The 27,665-nt window shown below is 42.4% G+C and overlaps 2 protein-coding genes across 4 annotated transcripts; both read right to left on the bottom strand.

Annotated features, from left to right (window-relative positions):
- Positions 1-97: 97 nt before the first annotated feature.
- tbc1d2 (TBC1 domain family, member 2) lies at positions 98-19,166 on the bottom strand. 3 transcript variants are annotated; one of them, XM_041797746.1, is made up of 17 exons: positions 17,939-19,166; positions 15,070-17,371; positions 13,805-13,913; positions 13,607-13,727; positions 13,409-13,515; positions 10,776-10,996; positions 10,423-10,692; positions 8,569-8,688; positions 7,747-7,857; positions 7,493-7,665; positions 7,307-7,418; positions 6,785-6,985; positions 5,450-5,637; positions 5,168-5,288; positions 1,788-1,973; positions 1,493-1,614; positions 98-1,409 (listed from the first exon to the last, which is right to left on the bottom strand). In XM_041797746.1, the coding sequence occupies exons 2-17, from the start codon at positions 17,365-17,367 to the stop codon at positions 1,211-1,213; spliced, it is 4,659 nt and encodes a 1,552-aa protein (XP_041653680.1). In that variant the 5' UTR covers positions 17,368-17,371; positions 17,939-19,166; the 3' UTR covers positions 98-1,210. The 3 variants fall into 3 exon arrangements, with proteins under 3 accessions (XP_041653680.1, XP_041653681.1, XP_041653682.1); XM_041797747.1 differs by having other exon boundaries at positions 15,070-19,166; XM_041797748.1 differs by lacking the exons at positions 15,070-17,371; positions 17,939-19,166 and having other exon boundaries at positions 13,607-13,702; positions 13,805-13,899.
- A 1,553-nt stretch (positions 19,167-20,719) lies between these two features.
- si:ch211-132p1.2 (proteinase-activated receptor 4) lies at positions 20,720-24,793 on the bottom strand. The gene is made up of 2 exons (XM_041797805.1): positions 24,444-24,793; positions 20,720-22,402 (listed from the first exon to the last, which is right to left on the bottom strand). The coding sequence occupies exons 1-2, from the start codon at positions 24,547-24,549 to the stop codon at positions 21,321-21,323; spliced, it is 1,188 nt and encodes a 395-aa protein (XP_041653739.1). The 5' UTR covers positions 24,550-24,793; the 3' UTR covers positions 20,720-21,320.
- Between the last annotated feature and the right edge of the window lie 2,872 nt (positions 24,794-27,665).

Here is a 27,665-nt window from a genome sequence, read left to right as displayed (position 1 = left end):
ACTACTTAATACACAGATACAGAGGATTACATGTAAACCCAGGGCTCTAGGGGGTTAGAAGCTTTAAAGTGTTTAAAGGATGACATCATCAAAGCCAGAGGATTGAATGTTTATTATTTTTAAAGATCTTTTATCAAAGGATGACATTGCAATGGCGTAGTTGGGAACTTGTGGAAAAGTAGGTAGAGCTTCTCACCAGTTCCACCCACTTTTCCAATCAAAGGACTGTAAACATGAGGGAAAGGTTGTCGTATATTTTGATCTAATAATGATTTTGTATAATTCATCATCTATGAGATGAAAGTTAGCGCTATCTAACAGTTTCTCTTTCACACATTGTTATAAGCATAAGGTGGGACAGTGAGTTCTGATTTCAGGTCATCACTGAGGATGGATAGTTGGATGCACTTAAGTGTGTTCTTTGTGTCTGGATAACCACAGTACAGCTCTGCTGTAAAAGTCAAACAAAGTCTAACAAAGGTTGTAACAGTGGCTATGAATGTAAATAGAATTTTCAACAATCCTTTAAGTCTCTCACACTCTTTAACTCTCCTCATAAAGCAGAAGTGCTGAGTCGGATATGAAGTTTCATCATGATCCTGGTCCACAAGAGTCAGCAGCACAAACCATGACAAAGGTACAGCAACAGGACAGCAGCTTCCAGTATTCATGAATTTTTCTGTAGTAGTCTCTGGCCTCATATCCACTGTTTCCATGGCAATGATAAAAGTCTTGTGTCCATCACAGTGGCTCTCTAACAACACAACTGTACCTTTACAATGGCTGTAACCTTTACAGCAGAAGTAAACACATTTGCAGCAGTAGTAAACATATTTACAGCAGCAGTGAACACATTTACAGCAGTAGTAAACATATTTATAGCAGTAGTAAACATATTTATAGCAGTAGTAAACATTTTTATAGCAGTAGTAAACATTTTTACAGCAGTAGTAAACACATTTCCAGCAGTAGTAAACACAACAACAGCAGTAGTAACAAAAAGATTGTTGGTATATCTGTGTTCTAATAATGGAGGTTGTAGTACTCATTTCTTATCGTTCATTTTTATATTTTAAATATAGTTGATTTTTTTCAGCTTAAATAGTGAATTGTGGCCTGTATGTTGTTTTAATGTCCTTTTTTGAGGGCTTTAACCTCCCTGTTTCTATCAAATTTAATGTCCAGAAACAGGTCAGCAAACATAGTGGTGTCAAAGGTCCTCATCCTCGCTCACACCAGCGTCCAGCTCTTTGTCTTTATGCTCACCGCTCTCCATCACAAATTCTCTCTGCTGCTCTTCCAACTCTCGCAGCTCCCCTTGCAGGCGATCCAGGTGAAACCCTCGTCTGTTCCTCAGCATGCGACCAGGGAATGGGTTCATGTTGCTGAAGGCGATGTTGATCAGCTTCCTGCAGGAATAAAACACCAACGTCACCTCAGGTTTAAACACCTGCCTGGAAAAGCCCTGCCCAGACTAGACAGGTGAGAATACCTGCTGTCAGAGATGGTCTTGGTAAAGAATCGTAGGTACTGGTAGAGCTCCACGCCGTCATGGATCTTCAGGATGGCATCTTCTTTATATTTGAAAAGAGCCAAAGTGTACCTGAAAATCACCTGAAAACCCACACAAGTGATGACTTAACAGATGAAATTAAGCTCAGATAAGATAAGAGCAGATAAGATTAGATAAGATCAGATCCAGATGCCTTTCTGACTAATTGCTTTTAGATAAAATACTTTGACTGAGGGGGCTCGTATGGCTGTTTGTTGGCGTATTGCTGCGTTACCTTGGTGCCCTCATACAGGAAGGCGTCCCACAGTGGCAGCAGGATGTCACTGGGCAGACTCTCCACAAACACACAGAGGAACCAGTTAAAAGTGATCAGAGACACGTCCACGCCATGGGAGTCAAAGTGAGCTGACAGTCGAGGGAGCTTTTCTGAAAGCAAGTCCTTTAGTACACGCTGGTCAGCCTGGACAGAGGATGGGGTTATGTCAGCAGGAAACATCAGGAATACAAACAGCAGAAAGAAACCCTTGCTCCTTGCCAACTATGGTCAACTATCTGACAAAAATGGAGGAAAAAAGCCACCAACTTCCCCAGCTTCACCAACATTTCACCCTCTTCCTTTGATGATGTCACTCTTTAAAGTTGATAAACATTCCATCTTTGCATTTGCAGATGAGGTCATCCTTTCAAGCCTGAAAGACATTCCATCCTTGCCATTGAAAATAATGCCCCCTTTATAGCTAATAAAACATCCAACCCTGCCTTTGAAGATAATGTCACCCTCTCTTCAAAGTCTATAAAACATTCCATCCCGCCTTTAAAGATAATTTCTCCCTCCCTTTAAAATTGATAAAACATTCCATCATTGGCTATGAAGATTATGCCCTCTTTTGAGCTCATAAAACATTTCATCCTTGCCATTAAAGATAAAATCACCCTTAAAAGTCAATAAAACATTTAATCTTTGCCTTTAAAAATAATACCCCCTTTAAAGCTGATAAAACATTCAATCCTTGCATTTAAAATAGATGTCATCCTTGCATTTAAATATGGTGTCATCCTTTTAAGCCTGTAAGACATTCCATCCTTGCCAATGAGCATAATGCCCCCTCTTTAGCTGAAAAAACATTCCATCTTTGCCTTGAGAATAATGCCAACTTTCAAGCCAATAAAAGATTCCATTCTTGCATTTAAAGACGATGTCATCCTTGCATTTGCAGATGATGTCATCCTTTCAAGCTATTAAGACATTCCATCCTTGCAATGAGAACAATGTCCCCTTTTTAGCTGAAAAAACATTCCATCTTTGCCTTGAGGATAATGCCAACTTTCAAGCCAATAAAAGATTCCATCCTTGCATTTAAAATAGATGTCATCCTTGCATTTAAATATGGTGTCATCCTTTTAAGCCTGTAAGACATTCCATCCTTGCCATTGAGAACAATGCCCCCTCTTTAGCTGATAAAACATTCCATCTTTGCCTTTGAGGATAATATCACCTTTAAAGCCGATAAAACATTCCATCCTTGCATTTGAAATAGATGTCATCCTTGCATTTGCAGATGATGTCATCCTTTAAAGCCTTTAAGACATTCCATCCTTGCAATGAGAAAAATGCCTTCTCTTTAGCTGATAAAACATTCTATTTTTGCCTTTGAGAATAATGCTACCTTTAAAGCCGATAAAACATTCCATCCTTGCATTTGAAGATGTTACCCTTTAAGTTGATAAAACATTCCATCCTTGCCATCGAAGATAATGTCACCCTTTAAGTTAATAAAACATTCCATCCTTGCATTTGAAAATAATGTCACCCTTTAAAGTTGAAAAAATATTCCATCCCTGCCCTTGAAGATTATGCCCTCTTTAAAACTGATAAAACATTCCATCCTTGCCATTGAAAATAATGACACCTCTAAAGTGGATAAAACATTTCATCTTTGCCTTTGAAGATAGTGCCCCCTTTAAAGCAGATAAAACATTCCATCCTTGCATCTGAAGATGATGTCATCCTTTAAAGCCTTTAAGGGTGCTTTCACACTAGGCCCAGTTGATTCGAACCGCGCCGCGGTGCGATTCCTCCCCCTCCCCCCGCAGGCTTGCTTTCACACTAGCAATATCGAACCATGCCAGGGTGCACTTGCGTATTTACTCAGTCTGAAACAACAGGTGGCGGTATGCACATAGCTGGTTTACAACCATGCAAAGGAGGAGAAAGAAGAAGAAGATTGTTTTTGTTTTGACCAAGCGGCAACCTCCGGTCCTAAAAAATGAAGCCAATGCGGAAGTGCAAAAAATTGCTATACTGCGATTGTCCACTTGAGGCTGGCTGTTGGAACACCGGAAATTCCGTCTGCACACATGTTAAACAGCCGGTTTTGACACACAAAATAAACTGGTTTACAGCCTGGTTCAAAACACCAAACGTGTCTCATTAGCTGGTGTCTTATTGTGCTCCCACTGTACGGGGGGTGAATTTTTTTGTACCACGATCGTTTGGATTATATTTAGGATAAACCTCACTTCACGGTGATTGGCATGTCTCATTTGATTGACAGATAGCTCGGCAGGCAGAGGCTCTGTTCCTGTCAACCCAGGTGCTAGCTAGCAGGCTGACAGGAAGTCGCGCTTAGTGGGCGGGCTGTTAGGTTGATCCAAAGTTCGGTTGAGACCGCCATTTCAATATGGAAGCATCCACGGATTGGCTTCAAGAGCCGTTTTACTCCGCCTATTGTAAGCAGCTGACTGATGTCACACGGGGTTTGTCCAATTCTTTCTACAGTCAAAAAGTCCATCCTGTATCCATGGTTGATTAAAATCACTTTTAAGATTCCAGCAACTTCGCTCTTCGTATCTGCACATCTACATGCAGCTCAGAGGATTAAATGAGCTCGCGCTGCAAAGATACAGCAGTTTTTGAGGTGACAGGAGAATTTTAACTGCCTTTGCACCTCGTCTAACTGACTCCAACCTGTGTTCATCTGTAAGGTGAGTCACAGCAGACCATTTATTGACTAGATTCTGATGATTTCCGTCCTTTATTGAGGAAAAATGTGAAAAAACTGCCGCGCTGTTTAAAGAAGTTTAGTTTTTACGATGACGTCATTAAGCTGATATGACGCTTTGTCCCATATCCGAGCGCGGTTGCATTCACATCTTATCCGAACCGTGCCAGAGTCCACTTGAATCGCGCCCGAGACCACCTGCCCAAGTGGGCCTGGGCCCGGTGCTCTGGCGCGGTTCGTTTGCATTCACACTACCAAAATGAACCGGACTTTGGCCTCAAGTGCACTCGAATCCGGGACCGGGCCCCTAGTGTGATAGCCAAGACATTCCATGCTTGTCACTGAAAATAATGACACCTCTAAAGCTGATAAAACATTCCATCTTTGCTTTTAAAGATAATGCCCTCCTTAAAGCTGATACAACATTCCATCCTTACATTGTAAGATGATGTCATCCTTTAAAGCATATTAAGCATTTGCAGTCATCTATGGCCTACTCTGTCATAATGACCCTTACCCTCATCCCTCTGTGTAAATGTGTATAAGGGCTTATAACCCTAACCCTCTGTGTATAAGTGCCATGGTCTCGTTAATCAGAGGTCCCTGTTTTTGTGGTGTTCCCGCTGACTCCGAAGTGTTTGTGAGCTCCTACCTGGGAGCCCAGCAGTGTCTTGGTGTAGTAGTCTTGAGGCATGATGTTCTCCACCACGGCCACCAGACACCAGAAGGCATCCTCTTCATTTTGAAGGACAAGCAGAGCAAGGGCTGCCAACCTGATGGACACACAGGTGACCATGGGACACGTTACCTGACATGTCACATGGTGCGTCACATGATTACACATAAAAACACGTCATCTCTGGTCTTGGTTTGGTCCGTGGTTTTTTAGTCATCCTGTTTCACGGTGATACAACAGAGAAAAATATGTGATAACCTGTTGAGACCCTGGCAGTAGCCAATCAGGGGGTTCTGCCAGGAAAAGGCCAAGAGGATGCGTCTGAGCTGCTGGAGGGAGGAGCTAGAAGGTGAGGAAAAGTGCTGATTGGTGACCAGGGTGCGGTGAAGGTCAAGCTGGATCTGTCTGCTGGCTGAGTGGGGAGACAACCGACTCTTCTCACACAGCTGGAACACAGACACCAAAAACTATAAAAACTCATTTATATACAAAAACAATAATTAAAGATGTCAAAGAGCAACATCATAAAAAACAAAACTTAAATATGAATAAAAACAAAAAACGATTGAAATTAACAAATAAAACCATAGAAATATGTACATAAAATATTAAAACCCCTAAAAATGAATATGCAGAACATAAAAACTCATGAATGTACAAAAACAAACAAATATGCTTTTGCTGTGATGCTGTGTAGGCCTGTTTAAGGTGGAGTTCCAGTGCTGACCTGTTAGTAGTGCTGTGATAGTGTTTGGATGTATTTTATGTGTAGTTCCTTTCCTTACCTGGTGGAGACGCTGTGCTGGTGTTAAAGTGTATTTATGTGTAGTTCTGGTCCTTACCTGGTGGTGATGCTGTGATGGTGTTCAAGTGTATTTAGGTGTAGTTCTGGTACTTACCTGGTAGAGGTGCTCTGATGGTGTTTGGATGTATTTTAGGTGTAGTTCCTTTCCTTACCTGGTGGAGACGCTGTGCCGGTGTTAAAGTGTATTTAGGTGTAGTTCTGGTCCTTACCTGGTGGTGGTGCTCTGATGGGGTTTGGATGTATTTGAGGTGTAGTTCTAGTCCTTACATGGTGGTGGCGCTGTGATGGTGTTTGGATGTATTTGAGGTGTCGTTCCCGTCCTTACCTGGGTGTGGCGCTCTGATGGGGTTTGGGTGTATTTTAGGTGTAATTCCTGTCCTTACATGGTTGTAGCGCTGTGATAGTGTTTGGGTGTATTTGAGGTGTAGTTCCTGTCCTTACCTGGTGATGGCGCTCTGATGAGGTTTGGGTGTACCTTGTGTGTAATTCCTGTCCTAACATGGTGATGGCGCTCTGATGGGGTTTGGGTGTATTTTAGGTGTAGTTCTGGTCCTTACCTGGGTGTAGCTCTCTGATGGGGTTTGGGTGTATTTGAGTTGTAGTTCTGGTCCTTACCTGGGTGTAGCTCTCTGATGGGGTTTGGGTGTATTTGAGTTGTAGTTCTGGTCCTTACCTGGGTGTGGCGCTCTGATGGGGTTTGGGTATATTTGAGGTGTAGTTCTAGTCTTTACCTGGTTGTAGCGCTGTGATAGTGTTTGGGTGTATTTAGGTGTAGTTCTAGTCTTTACCTGGTTGTAGCGCTGTGGGTGGTGCTCCCTAATAGTCCTGGTTCGGGTTCGGACTAACCAGCTCCACACCTGCTGCCTATACACCTGGGGGACTCCGGCTCTCAGCAGAGTTTTGAGCTCAGGTGAGGGGACGAGGTCATGGCCCGACCGACCAGCCAGGTACTGAGCCCACCGTGCCACCAGGGGGTGCTCTTCTCCTTCCTGTATTTGAAATTAACACAGACGTGGTGAAGGGACATGGTAGAAGGAGTTCAGAGATACACGACTGATCATTTTCACAAACTACCACGAGGCCTTCAGATGCCAGAGCATAACCACCTTCAGACCTGAGGTCCAGACACCAAAACCACTGACACCTCCTACCCTACCAAGGGTCCTCACAGGCCCCAACCCGAAGACCAGCAGGTGGCTATAGCTAGAACATCCCTGAAGTTGTCAAGTAGAAACCCCCCAAACTGGAGTTATATTCATCACTTAGTCCCAGGGTGAGGGGCCTTGTCTGGGTCTGGGTTTGGGTTTTACCTGGTGCAGCAGGTTGTGTGAGCGGATCTCCAGTGCCTGAATTTTGGCGAGCAGCTTCATGTCCTCGACTTCATAGTCAGGGATGATCTTAAAGCCGTATTCATCATATTCTCTGAGGACAGACACAACCTGTAAGTCAAGTGTTCCAGGAGACCCCGCCCCTCCCCAGGTAGCAGAGCCTCTTACCTGGCCCTGGTCGGCTTCAGGGCAGTCTTCATCTCTCCCTTTAGAGCATCCTTGATCATCTGCTGGACGGCTGCCTGCTGCACTGGATCCAGAGCCTTGACCTCCTGCAGCTGTCGAAGGACATTCAGGTACCTGCTCTCCACCTGACAATTACCTGCCTCCAAGTGAGCACACTGTTGCCAATGAGAATGCAGAAGGCACAGGTTAACATACGGAAACGCCTGAGGAACAGAACTGGTCTGAGTGCGACTGACCTTCACCATCAGAGTCTTCTCCTGCTCTGAGCTCCGCCTCCACAGACGAGTCAGATGTTGGATCTCTGAGTTCAGGTAACGGTTCTGAGTCTTATAGGCCGCCAGGTCATCCTGAAAAGACAGGTAAGAAACAGACAGGTAACTCTGACCATGAAAGCTATGTTGTGGGGTGGGTAATACAGGAGGCTGGGGGGAGGGGTTCTGAAGCCCCTGATAATTCTTTGCCACTTCCACTATTCCAAAAGTTGCCAACTATGGCCTACTATTAGGCAAAAATGGAGGGAAAAAGGCCCCAACATCCCCAGCTTCACTAAAACTCCACCCTCAGCCTTTGATTATGTCATCCAGTGACATCTATAAATCATTACATCCTTGCCTTTGAAGATATCCTGTGAAGCCTATAAAACAGTCCATCTTTTCTTTTGTAGAAAGCCTATAAACATTCCTTTCTTGCCTTTTGCACACCGGCCAGTCTAGTTCCCACCCTCTTTGACTGTGAAGCCATGCTGTTGTAACTTATTCAGAATGTGTCTGGGTGTTGCCTTGCTGAAAAATGAGTATGAAAATCACACATGAGTTAATCCTGTCACCTGTGGAATGTTCAAGGTGTTATTCAGCATTCCACAACTTTCTCAGTTTATTTTTATTTTTATTTTTTTACCCCTGTCCCATCTTTTTAGGACCTCTACAAGATTGTGGGTATTGTAGTTCCCTTCCCCAAGATTGTTTCTCAGGTGAAACCCCTGGTTCCTCACCAAAACTGTGGTTAGCAGTTAGCAACAAACAAAAATTATTAAATCAGATTGTTTCTGTTGTGTTTACTTTCAGGTCCTCGATCTGCTGGCGGAGCTGGCTGAGTGCCTGAGAGTCCAAACCTCCTCCACCGACTATAGGTTTTTCTGCCATGCAGGCTGTCAGCTGATTTGACAGTTTAACGATCACCTGACAGGAAACAGATGGACATCAGTCAATAAACATGTTTTCAGGCTGGTTTCATATCAGGGGCCTAGGCCAGGGTCCAAGTCCACCTGACCCCAAAGTCTGGTTGACGACAGGTACAGACAGCAAACACAATCCTGCCAGAGTACCAGTACCGTAGTATCTTACCATAGTATCGTATTTTCGTATCATATTATTGTATCGTATTATCATACCATAGTATTGTATCGTCATATCGTAGTATCGTACCATAGTACCATACCTTAGAATTGTACTCTAGTATCATATTGTAGTGTCATACCATAGTATTGTATCGTCGTATCGTAGTATCATACCGTAGTATCATACTGTAGAATCAAACTGTAGTATGATATCATAGTATCATACTATGGTATAATATTATCATATTGTAGTATCTTACCATAGTATCATACCGTAGAATTGGACTGTAGTATCATATTGTAGTATCGTACCGTAGTATCATATTGTCGTATGGTTGTATTGTACCATAGCATCATACCGTAATATCGTATCTAGTATCTTGTTGTCATATCGTTGTATCATACAGTAGTATCATATTGTCGTATCATAGTATTGTCCCGTAGTATCGCACCATGGTATCGTACCATAGTATTGAACCGTAGTATCGTACCGCAGTATCATATTGTTGTATCCAATATTGTACCGTAGTATCGTAGTATAGTATTGTAGTATCATGTTGTTGTATTGTAGTATGACACCGTAGTATCATAGTATCGTACTGTAGTATCATATTGTTGAATATCCTATCATGGAATCATACTGTAGTATCGTAGTATCATATTGTGGCATATCGTACTGTAGTATTGTATTGTAGTATCATAGTATCCTAGTATTGTTTTGTTGTATCGTAGTATCATAGTGTAGTATTGTTGTAGTATTGTAGTATCGTATCCTTGTATCGTATTATAGTATCGTACTGTTGAATTTCCTATCGTAGAATCATACTGTAGTAGTAGTATCATATTGTGGCATATCGTACAGTAGTATTGTATTGTAGTATCATAGTATCCTAGTATTGTTTTGTTGTATCGTAGTATCATAGTATCGTATTGTTGTATTGTAGTATCATATCCTTGTATCATATTATAGTATCGTACTGTAGTATCGTACTGTAGTCTCTTACCGTTGTATGGTACTGGCGTATTGTAGTATCCTAGTACTGTATCATTGTATCACACCGTAGTATCTAATAGTTGTAGTATCGTGTTGTAGTATTGTATCCTTGTATCGTACCATAGTATCATATCCTTGTATTGTACCGTAGTACCGTATCCTTGTATCATACCATAGTATTGTACCATAGCATCATATGGGCGTATTGAAGCATCATACCATAGTATTGTACCATAGCATCATATGGGCGTATTGAAGCATCATACCATAGTGTCATACCTTAGTATCGTACCTTAGTATCTTACCATAGTATCGTATGGGCGTATTGTAGCATCATACCATAATATTGTACCTTAGTATCCTACCTTAGTATCGTATGGGCGTATTGTAGCATCATACCATAGTATTGTACCTTAGTATCCTACCTTAGTATCGTATGGGCGTATTGTAGTATCATGCCATAGTAGCATACCTTAGTATCGTACCTTAGTATTATACCTTAGTATCGTACCTTAGTATCGTACCTTATTATTGTATGGGCATACTGTAGTATAGACCCTCATACTCCCCTGTGTGACTCACCTCCTGCCGTGCATTGTTTTTCTCCTCCAGCTGTCTGACGTCCTCCTGCAGTTCAACCACCCTGGCCTCACTCTGAGCCTGACTCCTCCTGGCTGACTCTGCTTCCTCCCTGGTCTTTTCCACCTGTTCTCTCAGGTTGTGTATGTGACGCTCGCGGTGACGTAGAATCTCCAAACGCTCCTGCTCCTCTGTGGCTGCCAGAAACTCAGCACAGGTCCGTTTCTCCAGCTGAGAGGCCTCCAGAGCTTTATGGAGGATCCAGACGTGCTCCTGGAGAAGACCATGACCCCTCAGCTGTAAGTATTTTTGTTTGTTTGTTTGTTTTATTTTGAAAAGCAGAGCAGGCGTTTTACCTTCTGAGCCTTCACTTCCTCCTGCAACATCTGTTTGTCCTGAAGGAGGCGACTCATTCGATCTGAAGATCCCGTGTCCCTACGGAGAAGCAACATGGAGGTGGAGCCGCGACTCTTTTTCCTCCGACGCTCCACTGCAGTCGGTTGACCAGCTGGCTCAGCCAATGAGAGGGCAGGGGGTGGAGTCTGAGGTTCACTGGGATTTCTATTGGCTGCAGGGACTTGAAGAGGACCAGAGGGTTAAAGTTTATGATAAATACTTGTTACATTACATTAAATAATTCATGATCCAAATAGAAGAGCACCAGCCCAAAGTCAATGGCCATGCCAGCAGGACAACAAAAGCGGCTGATATCAGTGACCATTGTTGTTTTAGACACAGTAACAACATTTTATGGGCCTAATGTGGACAGGTTTAAAAACAGGATCCAGTGTGAACACCTACAAAGACGGCACTGCATTTATTGTCTGAAAAAAAAAACAGTTATATGAGGTTCCTTTGGAAACAGATACTTTCTTCACATGCCCAGTACAGTTCCAGTCAGTACACATGTGGGAGTAGGTAGTCTACAACAACAATGGAGGGGTCTAGGGCCAGAAGATGGACTACAAAAACTAAGGAGAACCCCTGAGTCAGTCAGTGAGTCACAAAGAAGGCCTCTGAATTACTTTTGTGGAGCTTGTTTTCTTAGGTTAAACTCACTTGGAGTAACACCCCACCTCAATATCACACTTAAATGCTGGTTTATTACCACACGCCCACCCTCCGGTCTGGCATGGATACTACAGCAATCTCAATCGCTGTAATGTTGACAAATTTTGGAAAAGTTTCCAACTATGGTCTTCTTTTTGGCATACTAAAGCAAAAAATCCTCCAACATCCCCGGCTTCACCAAGCTTCAATCTTGGCCTTTGAAAATGATGTCATCCTGTAAAGTTTATAAAACACACCGATGATTTCCTTTGAAGATGATGCCATCCAGTAAAGTTTATAAAACACACCATGATTTCCTTTGAAGATGATGCCATCCTGTAAAGTTTATAAAACATTACATGTTTTCCTTCAAGCATGATGTCATCCTGTAAAGTTTATAAAATATTCAGTGATTTCCTTTGAAAATGATGTCATCCTGTAAAGTTTAAAAACATTCCATGATTTCCTTTGAAGATGATGTCTTCCTGTAAAGTTTAAAAACATTCCATGATTTCTTTTGAAGATGATGTCATCCTGTAAAGTTTATAAAACATTCAATGATTTCCTTTGAAGATGATGTCATCCTGTAAAGTTTATAAAACATTCAATGATTTCCTTTGAAAATGATGTCATCCTGTAAAGTTTAAAAACATTCCATGATTTCCTTTAAAGATGATGTCATCCTGTAAAGTTTAAAAACATTCCATGATTTCCTTTAAAGATGATGTCATCCTGTAAAGTTTAAAAAAATTCCATGATTTCCTTTGAAGATGATGTCATTCTGTAAAGTTTAAAAAAATTCCATGATTTCCTTTGAAGATGATGTCAGCCTGTAAAGTTTATAAAACATTTTGTCCTTTATCGAGCATGATGTCATCCTGCAAAGTTTGTTAACATTCCATGATTTCCTTTGAAGATGATGTCGTCCTGTGAAGTTTTTAAAACATTCCATGATTTCCTTTGAAGATGATGTCGTCCTGTGAAGTTTTTAAAACATTCCATGATTTCCTTTGAAGATGATGTCGTCCTGTGAAGTTTTTAAAACATTCCATGATTTCCTTTGAAGATGATGTCAGCCTGTAAAGTTTATAGGACATTTTGTCCTTTATCGAGCATGATGTCATCCTGTAAAGGTTATAAAATGTTCATGCTTGCCTTTGAAGATGGCAATAGCGGCTGATTTTTTCCATCGTTGATATTACTGTTCATTAAATTAATATTGATTTGGTCCTTTTTGAGTAAGAGGAAGGGGAATTTCATGCCCATCACCCAGGTGGCAGGCTTTTTAAAAGTCCTAGTAAAAACAGAAAGGGTTCTGCCTGCACACTGACTCCATGCCTCACACATTTTTTTTTTTTTTGATCATAACATTTTGATCTTAATCAGGTCTGATAGTGAAATGAACCAGATCTTAAACAGGTTTCTGTATGGTTTGATTTTAGAATCATTATAAAATGTAATCACTCTGTTGCCATGACAACCGTAATTTAATTACAGAAACATTTACATGTACATATCATGTATCACTTTTACCTACAAATCTGTCCATATTTTTGTTCTGTGTTACCCAGCCCTAGTCCAGAGCTTTTTCAATACTCTATAACAGATCCAGGATCAGGAACTGAACCAGAACTAAACCTTATCCTCATCATCAGGCATAATTCCTCACCAGGAAAGGCCTGACTACCCAGCAGCCATGATTGTCTCTGATTTTCAAAATAAAAGTGTTGTACAGGAATTGTTGCTGCAGGGTTTAAGTTGATTTCTAAGATCTGTGTGACAGTGGCTGTGATCAGAACACTGTGATCTGAACTGTTGGAAATAAAGATGATGCTGTGTTCAGTGTTTAACTGAGATGGTCGTTATTTAAATGTGGGCATATTAACGAACAGAGGATGGACGTCCATCTGTGATTCATTTTTTGTAGTTGGTGTCATACCTGTACTGTTGTTGGAGCTCAGTGGAGCCTGTGATGGCGTCTCCACATGAAACACGCTCTGAGTCCACTCCTGAGATGACCTCTTACGCAGACTGTAGACTGTATTTCTGTGGAAAGGTTGCGTATTTAGATTTAAGATAACAATGACATGAAGCACCAGGGCTGATAGAAGATGGAATCTCTGTCCCTGTTACTCACTGGAGCTCAATGAACGGGTGTTTGATCGACATGTTGGAGAGGGATGTTCGATGTGATGATGCATTCGCTGCATCCTCCCCAACCAGACCCAGCGGGCTTCTCAACACAGGCAGGAAATTATCTACAGGAATGATTTGGTTTCTGATTGATTCATGATCGATCAGTGTATATATCTGTGGTTTTTTGTTTGTTTTTTACCTGGAGTGTTGTTGTTGATGGTGTCTGGCATGGCAGTCATCTCTCGGTGCGTCCACCGTCTGAGCTGCAGCTGCTGTAGCCAATAAAGCATGACCTCCTGGGTCAAGGCCTGACAAAGAAAAGGATTTTTGGACGTTAATGCTGTGGGAGACACACCACAACCCCTACAACTGAGGGTGCATGGCCTGATTCCTGTTCTATGTGACCATCTCTACAGACCACTGTGGTCTCTAACCTCCAAATGACTGTCCCAACAGACCACATGGTGGTCTCTAAGTATCTAAAGGACAGTCCCTACAGAGCATGGTGGTCTCTAACCTTCTATAGGGTTGTCCCCATAGAAGATGGTAGTCTCTAACCTCATAGAAGACCGTCCCTAGAGATGATAATGGTCACTACGCTTCCGTAGGACCGTCTCTACAGACCATGGTGGTCTCTAACTTTCTATAGGACTGTCTCTAGGGACGATGGTGATCACTGCCCTTCTACAGGACCTTCACTACAGACCATGGTGGTCTCTAACCTTCTATAGGGTCGTCCCCATAGATGATGGTGGTCTCTAACCTCCTAGAAGACCGTCCCTAGAGATGATGGTGGTCACTAAACTTCTACAGGACCGTCTCAACAGATGATGGTGGTCACTAACCTTCTACAGGACCGTCTCAACAGATGATGGTGGTCACTATCCTTCTACAGGACCATCTCTACAGATGATGGTGGTCACTATCCTTCTACAGGACCATCTCTACAGATGATGGTGGTCACTATCCTTCTACAGGACCATCTCTACAGATGATGGTGGTCACTATCCTTCTACAGGACCATCTCTACAGATGATGGTGGTCACTTTCCTTCCTTAGGACAATTTCTAGAGATGATGGTGGTCTCTAACCTTCTACAGGACCGTCTCTACATATGATGGTGTGCAGTAAACCTCTATAGGACCGTCTCTACAGATGATGGTGGCCACTTAACTTCTAAAGGACCGTCTCAACAGATGATGGTAGTCTCTAACCTTCTACAGGACCGTCTTTACAGATGATGATGGTCACTTTCCTTCTATAGGACTGTCTCTAGAGATGATGGTGGTTGCCTACCTTTATATTCTTTATATTTTTGAAATCTCCTCTTTTAATACATATTCTTACAATTGTGATAGTTTGCTTTGCTGGAGTTCTGTTCTTTTTGAATTGAACTGAATTGAATAATACTGCCTGTACAGACGATGGAGGTCACCTACCCTCTACAGGACCGTGGTTTCTTACCTTGAGTATGAAAGTGCGTTCAGGTGTTGTGATGTGGAAGGTTCCTCTCTCAGCGTCCAGAGGGTAGGTGAAGATGGCACTACAAAGTTCCACCCGACCCAGTGGCGTCACATCCTGCGGCGTGCGATAGTAGAACAGCTGGTTCTTCCTCTCCTCATAGGTAAACCAGCGCTGCTTCCACGCCCTCAGTGGCCCACCCTGCTTCTCCAGGTAACCGCACAGCTTCGGTTCACCTGAGATAGGACCCAGGGGGCAGGGCCTCACATGGTCACTGAACACTTCAGTGCTGATGGGTGGAGTGGGAGGAGCTGAGGTCAGATCCTTAGAAGGATGGACTACAAAGTTTGACGAGGATACGGAAGGAGGCATGTCTTCTTTATTTCTAGAGGACGGGACCTCTTTTAGTTCAGATGTAGGAAACTGGACTTCTTTTGGTTCAGATCTAAGAGACAGGACCTCTTTTGGTTCAGATGAAGGAAACTGGACTTCTTTTGGTTCAGGTCTAAGAGACAGGACCTCTTTTGGTTCAGATGTAGGAGACAGGACTTCTTTTGGTTCAGGTTTAGGAGACTGGACTTCTTTTGGTTCAGATGAAGGAAACTGGACCTCTTTTGGTTCAGGTCTAAGAGACAGGACCTCTTTTGGTTCAGATGTAGGAGACAGGCCTGCTTTTGGTTTCCATGTAGGGGACTGGACCTCTTTGAGTTCAGATGTAGGAGACGGGACTTCTTTTGGTTCAGATGTGGGGGACAGGAGTTCTTTTGGTTCAGATAGAGGAAACTGGACTTCTTTTGGTTCAGGTCTAGGAAACTGGACCTCTTTTGGTTCAGATCTAAGAGACAGGACCTCTTTTGGTTCAGATGTAGGAGACAGGCCTGCTTTTGGTTTCCATGTAGGGGACTGGACCTCTTTGAGTTCAGATGTAGGAGCCGGGACTTCTTTTGGTTCAGATGTGGGGGACAGGAGTTCTTTTGGTTCAGATGTAGGAGACAGGCCTGCTTTTGGTTTCCATTTAGGGGACTGGACCTCTTTTAGTTCAGATGTAGGAGCCGGGACTTCTTTTGGTTCAGATGTAGGAGATTGGACCCCTTTTGGTTCAGATGTAGGAGACGGGACTTCGTTTGGTTCAGATATAGGAATCGGGACTTCTTTTGGTTCAGATGTAGGAGACAGGACTTTGTTTGGTTCAGATGTAGGAGACGGGACCTCTTTTGGTTCAGATCTAAGAGACAGGACCTCTTTTGGTTCAGATGTAGGAGACAAGCCTGCTTTTGGTTTCCATGTAGGGGACTGGACCTCTTTTAGTTCAGATGTAGGAGCTGGGACTTCTTTTGGTTCAGATGTAGGAGACGGGACTTCATTTGGTTCAGATGTAGGAGACGGGACCCCTTTTGGTTCAGATGTAGGAGAGGGGACTTCATTTGGTTCAGATGTAGGAGACGGTACCCCTTTTGGTTCAGATGTAGGAGACAGGACCTCTTTTGGTTCAGATGTAGGAGACGGGACCCCTTTTGGTTCAGATGTAGGAGATGGGACCTCTTCTGGTTCAGATGTAGGAGACGGGACTTCTTTTGGTTCAGATGTAGGAGACGGGACTTCTTTTGGTTCAGATGTAGGAGACGGGACCTCTTCTGGCTCAGATGTAGGAGATGGGACCCCTTTTGGTTCAGATGTAGGAGACAGGACCTCTTCTGGTTCAGATGTAGGAGATGGGACCCCTTTTGGTTCAGATGTAGGAGACAGGACTTCTTTTAGTTCAGATGTAGGAGACAGGACCTCTTTTGGTACAGATGTAGGAGACTGGACTTCATTTGGTTCAGATGTAGGAGACAGGACTTCTTTTGGTTCAGATGTAGGAGACGGGACCTCTTTAAATTTGGATGCAGGGGACGGGACTGTTTTTGGTTCAGACTGAGGAAGTAGGACTTCCTTTGTTTTGTCTCTCAGTTTTTCTGCTCCACTTGCTATTTTCTGGTCCACTGAAGGAGACCCTTTATGTCTTTGTCTTTGTTGCTTTTTTGAAGAAGGATCCTGTTTTTGCTGATCTGGTCTTCTTTGTGATTGGGTTTTCTTTGATCCTGGTTTAGGCTCCTTCTTGGTGATGGTTTTAGTAGATCCTGGCCTCTCTGGACACTCTGCAGTCTCCTGGCTCTCTTTGGGAGTCTGTTTGTTGTAGGTCTCTGCCTCCATGTTGTCCTTGGGAGCTGTGGTCTGACTGTGGGGTTGAAGTGTGTCATCAGGGCGAGCAGGAAGCTGTTTAGACGGGGCAGCGTTGGGATTTCCTGTTGGACCCACCATCTTACTAAAACCAGAGAGAGGAGGAAATGGTTCAGATGTTTCAGCTCCTTCAGATTCTTAATTCAAAACATTTCCCATCAGCCAGGGGGCCTTTACTGGTCCAGCCTAGGAGCCCACCCACTCCTCTTTCATGACAGTCTGTTTTATAATTCTAAAACCCCTAAAACGACTCACATTACGTTATGATAAATCACCCTGTAAGAGGAACAACAAAAGATTAAGTTTCTGATGCAGGTCTGCTCACAGAGTTATATTGGCTCTTCCTCTTTTCACAATGATTTATTTATTTATTTTCTATCAAAATTGTCTTAGTTTTTTTTTCTTGGTTCATTTCTGGCCCCTTGAAGACAGCGAGAACATTGGACAGGACATATGTTAGACATGTGATGGATTAGACTGATATAGATGTTTTAAGTCATAATGTTTGCTCGTGAGAACATGATCTTGCTGACAGCTCTATTTCTGTGGTTCATGTTCTTTATTGTATTTCTGGTCTAAATGTTCCACACAGATCCTCTCAGCTGTACCTTAGCATGTCCTGACCTGTACACAGACACACCTCAGTGCTTACCTGAAGGGGCGTGGCCTGAGCACACCTCTGTGGATCCTGTTTGACAGACAGCAGCAGCAGACCCAGACCCTGTCCTCTCTGTTGTTGTTGTTATTTACACCTCCTTGTTGTATTGTTTACATGTTCGTCTCCTCTCCTTGTTTGTTTTCTCCCTCCTTCTTCTTCGTTGGTGTTTTCCCTCTCTAATCCTGTTTTTCTGCCTCTTTTTCTTCCTGATCCTTCCTTTCAGCCGGCTGCATTCTTTCAGCTCACCTTGTCACCTAACATGGCATTTCCTCTCCTTCCTTTCAAGATAAGAGTATGTCTGTAATAATTCCTTTTCAAAATAAAACCAGAGTACAGAACGATCTTCAGAGTTCAACAGAACTGATCCTTTTATTGATCTTTGACATCAAAGGAGAGTTTCTAACCACATTTAATCTCCTCTTACCTTCTGTTGATTTAATATTTATTTATAATTAATCCATCATTTTAATCTATTTTGTCATGATTATCTAATCAATTTAGTCAGGATTATTTATTTTCTTTGTCTGGATTATTGAATCTCCTTTGTCACAATTATTTTGTCAAGATTATCTAATCTTTTCAGGATTATTAAACAAAAATTGTCAAGATTATTCTAACCAATGATGTCAGGATTACAGAATCTACTTTGTCAGGATTATTTTAAACAGTGTCGGAATTATTATATCAACTTTGAGTGGATTATTTAATTGTCTTTGTCAGAATAATTGTTTTTACTCCAGACCCCTAATAACTCCAAACCTGAGATAATCTGACCCTTAATAACCCCTGATCACATATAATCTGATACGTACTAACCCCTGATCATTTATGACTAGACCCATGTTATATCTGACCCCTAATTCACCTAATTATGAATAATATAACCCCTAATGATCTCTGATAATGTATGATATGACTCCTAATCACTTTGATCATGTATAATCTGAACCCCATATGATCCTAGAAGATGTATATTCTGACTCCTAAACACTGTTATCATTTATAATATAACCCCTAATGTCCTCTGAACATGTATAATCTGAACCCCTAATCGCAATGTTTATGTATAATCTATACCACAAATCACCCCTGATCATGTTAAATCTGACAGGGAATGGGCCCTGATAACCCAGAGAATGGCCCCTGATAACCCAGAGAATGGCCCCTGATATCCCAGAGATTGGCCCCTGATAACCCAGAGAATGGCCCCTGATAACCCAGAGAATGGCCCCTGATAACCCAGAGAATGGCCCCTGATAACCCAGAGAATGGCCCCTGATAACCCAGAGAATGGCCCCTGATAACCCAGAGAATGGCCCCTGATAACCCAGAGATTGGCCCCTGACAAACCTAGAGAATGGCCCCTGATAACCCAGAGAATGGCCCCTGATATCCCAGAGAATGGCCCCTGATAACCCAGAGACTGGCCCCTGACAAACCTAGAGATTGGCCCCTGATAACCCAGAGAATGGCCCCTGATAACCCAGAGAATGGCCCCTGATAACCCAGAGATTGGCCCCTGATAACCCAGAGAATGGCCCCTGATATCCCAGAGAATGGCCCCTGATAACCCAGAGATTGGCCCCTGACAAACCTAGAGATTGTCCCCTGATAACCCAGAGAATGGCCCCTTATAACCCAGAGAATGGCCCCTTATAACCCAGAGAATGGCCCCTGATAACCCAGAGAATGGCCTCTGGTAAACCCAGAGAATGGCCCCTGATAACCCAGAGAATGGCCTCTGGTAAACCCAGAGAATGGCCCCTGATAACCCAGAGAATGGCCCCTGATAACCCAGAAATTGGCCCCTGATAACCCAGAGATTGGCCCCTGATATCCCAGAGATTGGCCCCTGATAACCCAGAGATTGGCCCCTGACAAACCTAGAGATTGGCCCCTGATAACCCAGAGAATGGCCCCTGATAACCCAGAGAATGGCCCCTGATAACCCAGAGAATGGCCCCTGATAACCCAGAGATTGGCCCCTGACAAACCTAAAGATTGGCCCCTGATAACCCAGAGAATGGCCCCTGATAACCCAGAGAATGGCCCCTGATAACCCAGAGAATGGCCCCTGATATCCCAGAGAATGGCCCCTGATAACCCAGAGATTGGCCCCTGACAAACCTAGAGATTGGCCCCTGATAACCCAGAGAATGGCCCCTGATAACCCAGAGAATGGCCCCTGATCACCCAGAGAATGACCCCTGATAACCCAGGGAATGGCCCCTGATAACCCAGAGAATGGCCCCTGATCACCCAGAGAATGGCCTCTGGTAAACCCAGAGAATGGCCCCTCTCCAGTTTTAATTATTGATGATATCCTTTCTTGTGTTGGATCATTAGCATTTGTGCTAACATTCATCCTGGCTAACAGTTCCTCATTTTGGAGCTGGAAAGTGTGTGAAGCTATTGCTGGGTTTAGATCAGGGGTGTCAAACTCAGATTGGGTCCGGGGCCAGATTTGCTCCGATGAGAAGTCCTGAGGGCAGGACTTTTTAGGCCAGCAGTGTAAAAGTCAATCACAGATTCTGAATTTAGGCCTAACCTAAAAGCTGAACAAGGTCAACATCTAAACATAAACTGTTAACCTCATTTTCACCATTTGTAAAATGTGAAAGAAATACAAATAACACTGATAATAAATCATTCTGAGATTCAAAAAGTCAAAATGATAAGTTTTTGGCTCAAAGACCGAGATAAAAAATCAAACTAATGAGTTCAAAAGGTCAAAACATGAAACTTAGAGGCAAAATAATGTTTTTAAAAGGCAAATATATGAGATAGAATGTCAAAATCTCGAGTTTTAAAGGTAAAAGCTTAGCTCTGAGGTCTAACATTACTTTCCTGATCATTAGTTCAGTGTGTCCATCCACATTGTTACCAATGAAAGGGTCATTCTCTTTGAAGAGAAGGGGTTTACATTTATAAAGGCTAGATTATACTGCAGAATAAATAAAAGTCATGTTATGTTGCTTTGATGAGAGTGCAGGTTAAAATTAAATATATTTATCACAGATTAACTTTATCATGAACCACGCGTTGCTGACCTCCGTGACCCCCAGTTTGGCTGGGCCCCAGAAAGCTCACCTCTTTATCCCCACTAATGGGCAGCCTTGTGAGTTACATTGGCTCCCAGTCTCCCCCATGTCATACATTACTGTATTTATCAATAAATGTCACATAATTGATCATCTTTATTTAATTTTAACCCCATCAGAACATTCACTCTTTAATCAATTATCAAAATCCATCAGTTCTTCCTTCATATCAAACGTCTGACCGTTGTGATGTCATATGTCACATGTTTGTGATGTCATGCGATCATGTGGTAAACTGTGATCTCATGTGATAATGTGGTCATGTGATCTTGTGGTCAGTCTGTCATGTCCTCAGGTGGAGGCTGTTCCCTCTGTGACTCAGCGCTCTGGCTGGTCCTGGACAGGACAGTGACCTTTGACCTCTGTCCTGACGATGACGATGATGAAGAGTAGGACACGTGGTTGGACGGTTTGGCATTGCCTTGGCAGCAGACCGCGCCCCTAGCCTTCTCTCTGAACTCCACGGAGACAAAGTAGAAGATAAACGGGTCAATGCAGCTGTTGAAGGTGCTAATGGCTAAGCTAACCATGTATGGGACGTAGACGTCCTCGCCGTCTCCGTCAGATGAGCTGTCCGCATACGTCAGGAGCAGGAGGATGTTGCTAGGCAACAGGCAGACAATGAAGACCACCAGCACCAGAACTGTCACCCTGATGGCATGGCTATAGCGCTTCCCCTCAGCCAGCAGAGTGCGCAGCACGGCGCCGTGGCAAAACAGGACGACCAGTAAAGGCACCAGGAAGCAGAGAGAGAACAGGACGGCGAAGTATGGCAGGAAGTAGTTCTCCTGCTCCTCCTCCGGCAGCGCATCGTGGCAAGTGGTGATCTGCAGCTCATCCAGGAAGTAGGTCTGCTGGCTCACCAACAGGGGAAGCATGGCGGCCAGGACCGCCGACCACACCGCCGCCGTCATGTACAGAGACGTACGGCGGCTTCGCAGAGTCTTCGCGCCAAACGGGTGAACCAGAGCAATGTAGCGGTCCAGAGCCACCAGCGCCAGACAAAGCACTGAGCCGTACATGTTCCCATAAAACACTGCCATGACCACACGGCAGGACGCCTCGCCCAGCTCCCAGTGGTTGCCTCTGAAGTGGTACACGATTCGAAATGGCAGCACCAGCAGCAGCAGGCAGTCCGCCACCGTCAGGTTGATGAGCAGCGTGGTGGACGGCGCCGCTTTGGTCCGGAACAACAGAATCCAGAGAGCCAATAGATTAGAGGGCAGACCCACAGCGAAGGCCAGCAGGTAGAGCACGGGCAAGTAGAGGACAGTGGTCGGTGCCTGGATCTCCTTCAGCTGCTTCTCCTTCAGGGTTGTAAAGTTACAGGAAGTCCGGAGACGGAATGCCCGCAGACCTGCAGGGAGTGGGAGAGGAGAACGTCACAATGGTGGATTTACCAGAGATATGGCCCAAACAACCCACAGACAGCCAGCATGTAGGTCATGTAGCAGTGGATTCATCTAACAACGGTCCACGTGGTATATCCCAACATTGTCTTATACTGGACTGTTATCATTTTGGATCTTATCGTCTCATATAACAACATATCATGTCATATAAAATCATATCAAATACTTTCATCCTGGACTAAATAATGAATATATCATATAGTATCATATCATACCATATCAAATCGTATGTTATCACGTCATATCATATCATATCGTATCGTATAGTATTGTATCGTATCGTATCATATCATATCAAATCACATTGCATTGCGACTTATCGTAACATATCATATCGCATCGTATCGTAGCATATATCATATTGTATTGTATTATATTGTATTGTATCGAATGTACGTCGCTTTGGATAAAAGCGTCTGCTAAATGACATTGTAACATTGTAACATTGTGTCGTGTTGTATCGTATCTTATTGTGTCATATCATACTGTATTATATCATATCCTATTGTATAATATGATATCTTTTTGTATTGTATCAAATTGTATCATATCATATTGTATCGTATCACATTGTATTGTATCGTATCCTATCATATCGTATCATATCGTATCGTATTGTATCGTATTGTATCGTATTGTATCGTATTGTATCGTATCGTGTCATGTCGTATCGTATCGTATCATATCATATATTGTATCATATCGTATCTTATCATATTGTATCATATCTTATTGTATCGTATCATAGCTTATTGAATTGTATCATATTTTATCATATCATATCGTATTGTATCACATTATATTGTATTGTATTGTATCATATATCGTATCATATCATATCATTTCATATCATATTGTATCATTTATTGTATTGTATCATATCTTATTTTATTGTATTATATTGTATCATATCATATTATTTATCATACTGTATCATACCTTATCGTATCATTTCATATATCTTATTGTATCATATAATATCTCATTGTATTGTTTTGTATCATATTGTATCGTATAGTTTTGTATCTTAATGAATCGTATTGTTTCGTGTCATATCATATCATATCATACCGTATGGTATCATATGGTATCGTATTGTATCATATCACATTGCATTACATCATATTGTATCGTATTATAACATATCACATATCATATATCATATCATATTGTATCGTATCTTATTGTATCATACGATATGACACGATATGTGTATGTACTATAGATGCCATATCATACGATACAATATCGTATTATACCGTTGTATCGTTTAATTTCATATCATATAATTACATATATCATATCATATATCATATTGTATCATATCGTATCCTTGTATCACATAACCTCATATAATGTATCATGTCATATCATATGTCATACATCATACATTGCATCACATCATATCGTATCACATCGTATCATATCGTATTGTGTTGTATCGTATTGCATCATTTCGTATCGTATCAGATTCTACCCTTTCCTGTCCTCTCCTTGCTTTTCTTTTGTATGGTTTTGTATGTTTTGTTATGGTATGACATATCTGGTACGTTCAGAGCTGTGACCTTTTTTATGTTTTTAACTGTTAAACTTAAAACTAGTGAAGTGTTTCCTCAGTTTGGAAAAGTAATCCAACAGTTACTAGCTGAAATGGGTCACACTGACCCCTAGTGTAGTAGAGGTTGACATTCCTTTGTCAATAATAATCCAGATGTGACTGTTTACTGGGACAGGGACTGAGGTCCAGTTAGAGATCCTGGTGGAGGGACAGACAACTTTAAAGTGTAGACATCCTGAGTTAAAGCCCCAGGGTGTTCCTCTGATATTAAAACAATTTAAGAGCTGGAACAGCCTGAACTCTTACGTCAGATATCAGCCAATTAAAACATGTCCTAATGTGAAACAGAAGCTTTGAGACAGACCTGTCCTTTCATGCCCAGGTGTGCAGAGGAGAACAAAAACAAGAGGAAGTAGAGGAGGACTTACGGACGGACATGCCAGAGCATTCATCTGGAGGGCGAGCAGACGGCGAGACGCTGGAGACAGAAGACAGCAGAGAGACAAACAACAGGACCCAGAGAACCATCCCCATGTTTGTCTCCTTTTCAGCAGTGTGATCTCTACGAAGCAGCTTCCTGTTCCTTTAACTGTCCTGTGGTTAACGCAGATCCTGCCCTTGGCTACTGCAGTATTGGCAGTGATAGTTCTGCAGTAATGGTAGTAATAGTTCTGCAGTATCAGTCCCAGCAGTAACTCCAGGATCAGGCTCCGGTCTGAACTGTGAGTCTGTGGTCTGTTTTCTGACTCCTCGCCTGCTGATTGAACCCAGATGTGTGACAGACAGACAGAGTGGGGGAGAGAGAGAGAGAGGGAGTCTTGTATGGACTAGTGTTAGCGAACATGAACAGTCTGTTTGGGAGGGAGTAGAACCAAAAGTCAGTAAATAAAACAATAACATTTGAGGGTACCACAGGAAGTGGCCACTTCTGTCCATTTTCCTTCTCTTTTCTGAGGCCAGGTCACTGTGGAAAACAGCCAACCCAGACATCCCCCTCCCCAGCGACATTTTTCTACTTCCTCCTGACTGATCCTGAGGTGGTTGAGGAACAGATGGCTAATGAGTGAGTTCTGAGTCTGCCCTGGGGTCTCCTCCCTGTTGGACGAGCCTGAGAAACCTCCACAAAACAGAAGAATTCTTAAAAAAACTTCAGCATACTACATCTCTATATCATTATTAGAGCACAGATCTGCCAATAATCTTTTGTGTGGAACTGATGAGGAGTGAGGGGTTCTGCAAACATTTCCAAAAGTTGCCAACTTTGGTCTACTATTTGGCAAAAATGGATGAAAAAGCCCCCAACATCCCCAGCTTCACTAACAGTCTGTCCTTGACCTTGAAGATGATGTTGTCTATTGGAGCTTTTTCAACATTCCATCCTTGCCGGTGAAGATGGTGTCAGCCTCTAAAGCTTTTAAAACATTCCATCCTTTGCTTTTGCTTGCAGGTCAGTCTATTGACCAAGACGACTGAGCATTGATTAACCTTCCTACCCTGGAATGTTCTAGATGTTCCACAGAAGGAAAAAACAACAACAAAAAGGGAAACAGATGTTGGACGGAAAAACATAAACCACTGTAAAATAAATAGATAAATAAATAAAACTAAGGATGTAAGTGTGACAGCTCTGTGGTTGTGAAGGATCATTCAAGAGAACAGAAAAAACATACCGGAGAACGGATAGAACAAAATAAGGATCAGAAAGAACATTCCAGGGTCTAGAAATAACACTTATTTCTTGACAAATACTTGACAAAATACATAAACATTCTGCAGAACAGGTAGATTATTCTCAAGAACATGAAGAACATTCCAGAGAACAGAAGGGACATTCCAGAGAACAGAAGGAACATTCCAGGGTCTAGAAATAAAATACTTGACAAGATACATAAACATTCTGCAGAACAGGTAGATTATTCTCAAGAACATGAAGAACATTCCAGAGAACAGAAGGAACATTCCGGAGAACAGAAATGACATTCCAGAAAACATACAGAACATACTGGAGAACAGCAATGACATTCCAAAAAAAAAAAGGAACGAACATCCCAGAGAACATACAAACATTCCCAAACAGGAGAACATTCACAGGGAACAGAAAGAACATAATAACATATAGAGATGATTCATATAGATTCCAGAGAATGAGTAGACTAATCAAGGGTACAGAAAAAACCTTTCATAGAACATATAGAGAATAGAACATAGAACAGAGACAACATATCAGAGAGCAAAAAGAACACAGCGGAAAAAAAGAACATAACAGAGAACAGAAAGAACATACTGGAGAGCATACATAGCATTCCAGAGAACATGAAGACTATTCCAGGTAACAGGAAGAACATTCCAGAGAAAAGAAAAGGACATTCCAGAGAACAGAAAGAACATTCCAGAGAACAGAACAGAACAATCCAGAGAACAGAGAGAACATATCAGAGGAAAGAAAGTACATTCCAGAGAACAGAACAGAACATACCAGAAAACAGAAAGAACATATTGGAGAACAGAAAGAACATTTCATAGGAGAGAAGGAACATGCCAGGGAACAAAAGAACATATCGGAGAACAGAAAGAACATGCCAGAGAACAGAACAGAACATACCAGAAAACAGAACAGAACATGCCAGAAAACAGAACATACCAAAAAACAGAACAGAACATACCAAAAAACAGAAAGAACATATCGAAGAACAGAAAGAACATGCCAGAGAAAGGAAAGAACACTACATAGAACCATTGAGGAACAAAAGAACATACTTGTGATCAGAAAACATCACGAAGAACAGAGAGAACATTCCATAGAACAGAAAGAACATACCAGAGAAGAGAAACAAAGAGAAGCTTTAGATTACATGTATCATCCTCCTGATCTTTGAATGTTCCTGAATGTTCCTGTTCTCACATCAGCTCTCCCTGACTTCATGGAGAACTTTAACTACGAGGATAAAGAATCAGAGGAGAGTGGAAAGTTTGTTTTCTCTCATATATGCAGCCTCTGGAAGTTTTCAGGAGTTTGGTTCTGGTTGTAAAGTGGATCTAGCGTGGTAGTCCCTATACTACAGTCAGAAAGGGTTCCATTTCAGCTCTTCTTCTCTGTTTTCATGAATGTTTGGTATGGTGGATCAGCTGTCAGTTTGTCCCTTCTCTCTCCTTCCTGTCTGATAAACACTCATCCTGTCTGATAAGTTTGGGCTGGTCCGTTTCGAACAACACTCTTAGCAGTGATGATGTTATTTAAGACATTCATCCAAACCCCGAAAACGGCACAGCAGGGGCCATTATAGAGAACTAGAGGCCACTGGTCAAAGGTCAATATGAGCCGCCACTATTTAGCAAAAATCAGCCATAGCAGGTGAAATATTCAACACAACAATTCTTCATCAGAACTCAAACACCACAAATTATGAAGGACTTTATGCCCTTATTTTGTTCCTACTAGAACACAGAAACACCAGTAGACCAGGTCTGAACATGTCTCTAGTCCAGGTCTCATCAGACTCCTCCATCCTAATATCTGGGCGTGCCTCTAGTCCAGGTGTCGGAGTCCTTTATCTTAACATCTGAGTGTATCTCTAGTCCAGGTCTCAGACTCCTGCATCCTAATATCTGCTCATATCTCTAGTCCAGGTCTCATCAGACATGTGGATTTA

The sequence above is a fragment of the Cheilinus undulatus genome, linkage group 10 (assembly GCF_018320785.1).
Source record: "Cheilinus undulatus linkage group 10, ASM1832078v1, whole genome shotgun sequence".
Classification (NCBI taxonomy): domain Eukaryota; kingdom Metazoa; phylum Chordata; class Actinopteri; order Labriformes; family Labridae; genus Cheilinus; species Cheilinus undulatus.
Note: the sequence above shows the minus strand (reverse complement) of the source record. Positions and strands in the feature narration are given on the sequence as shown.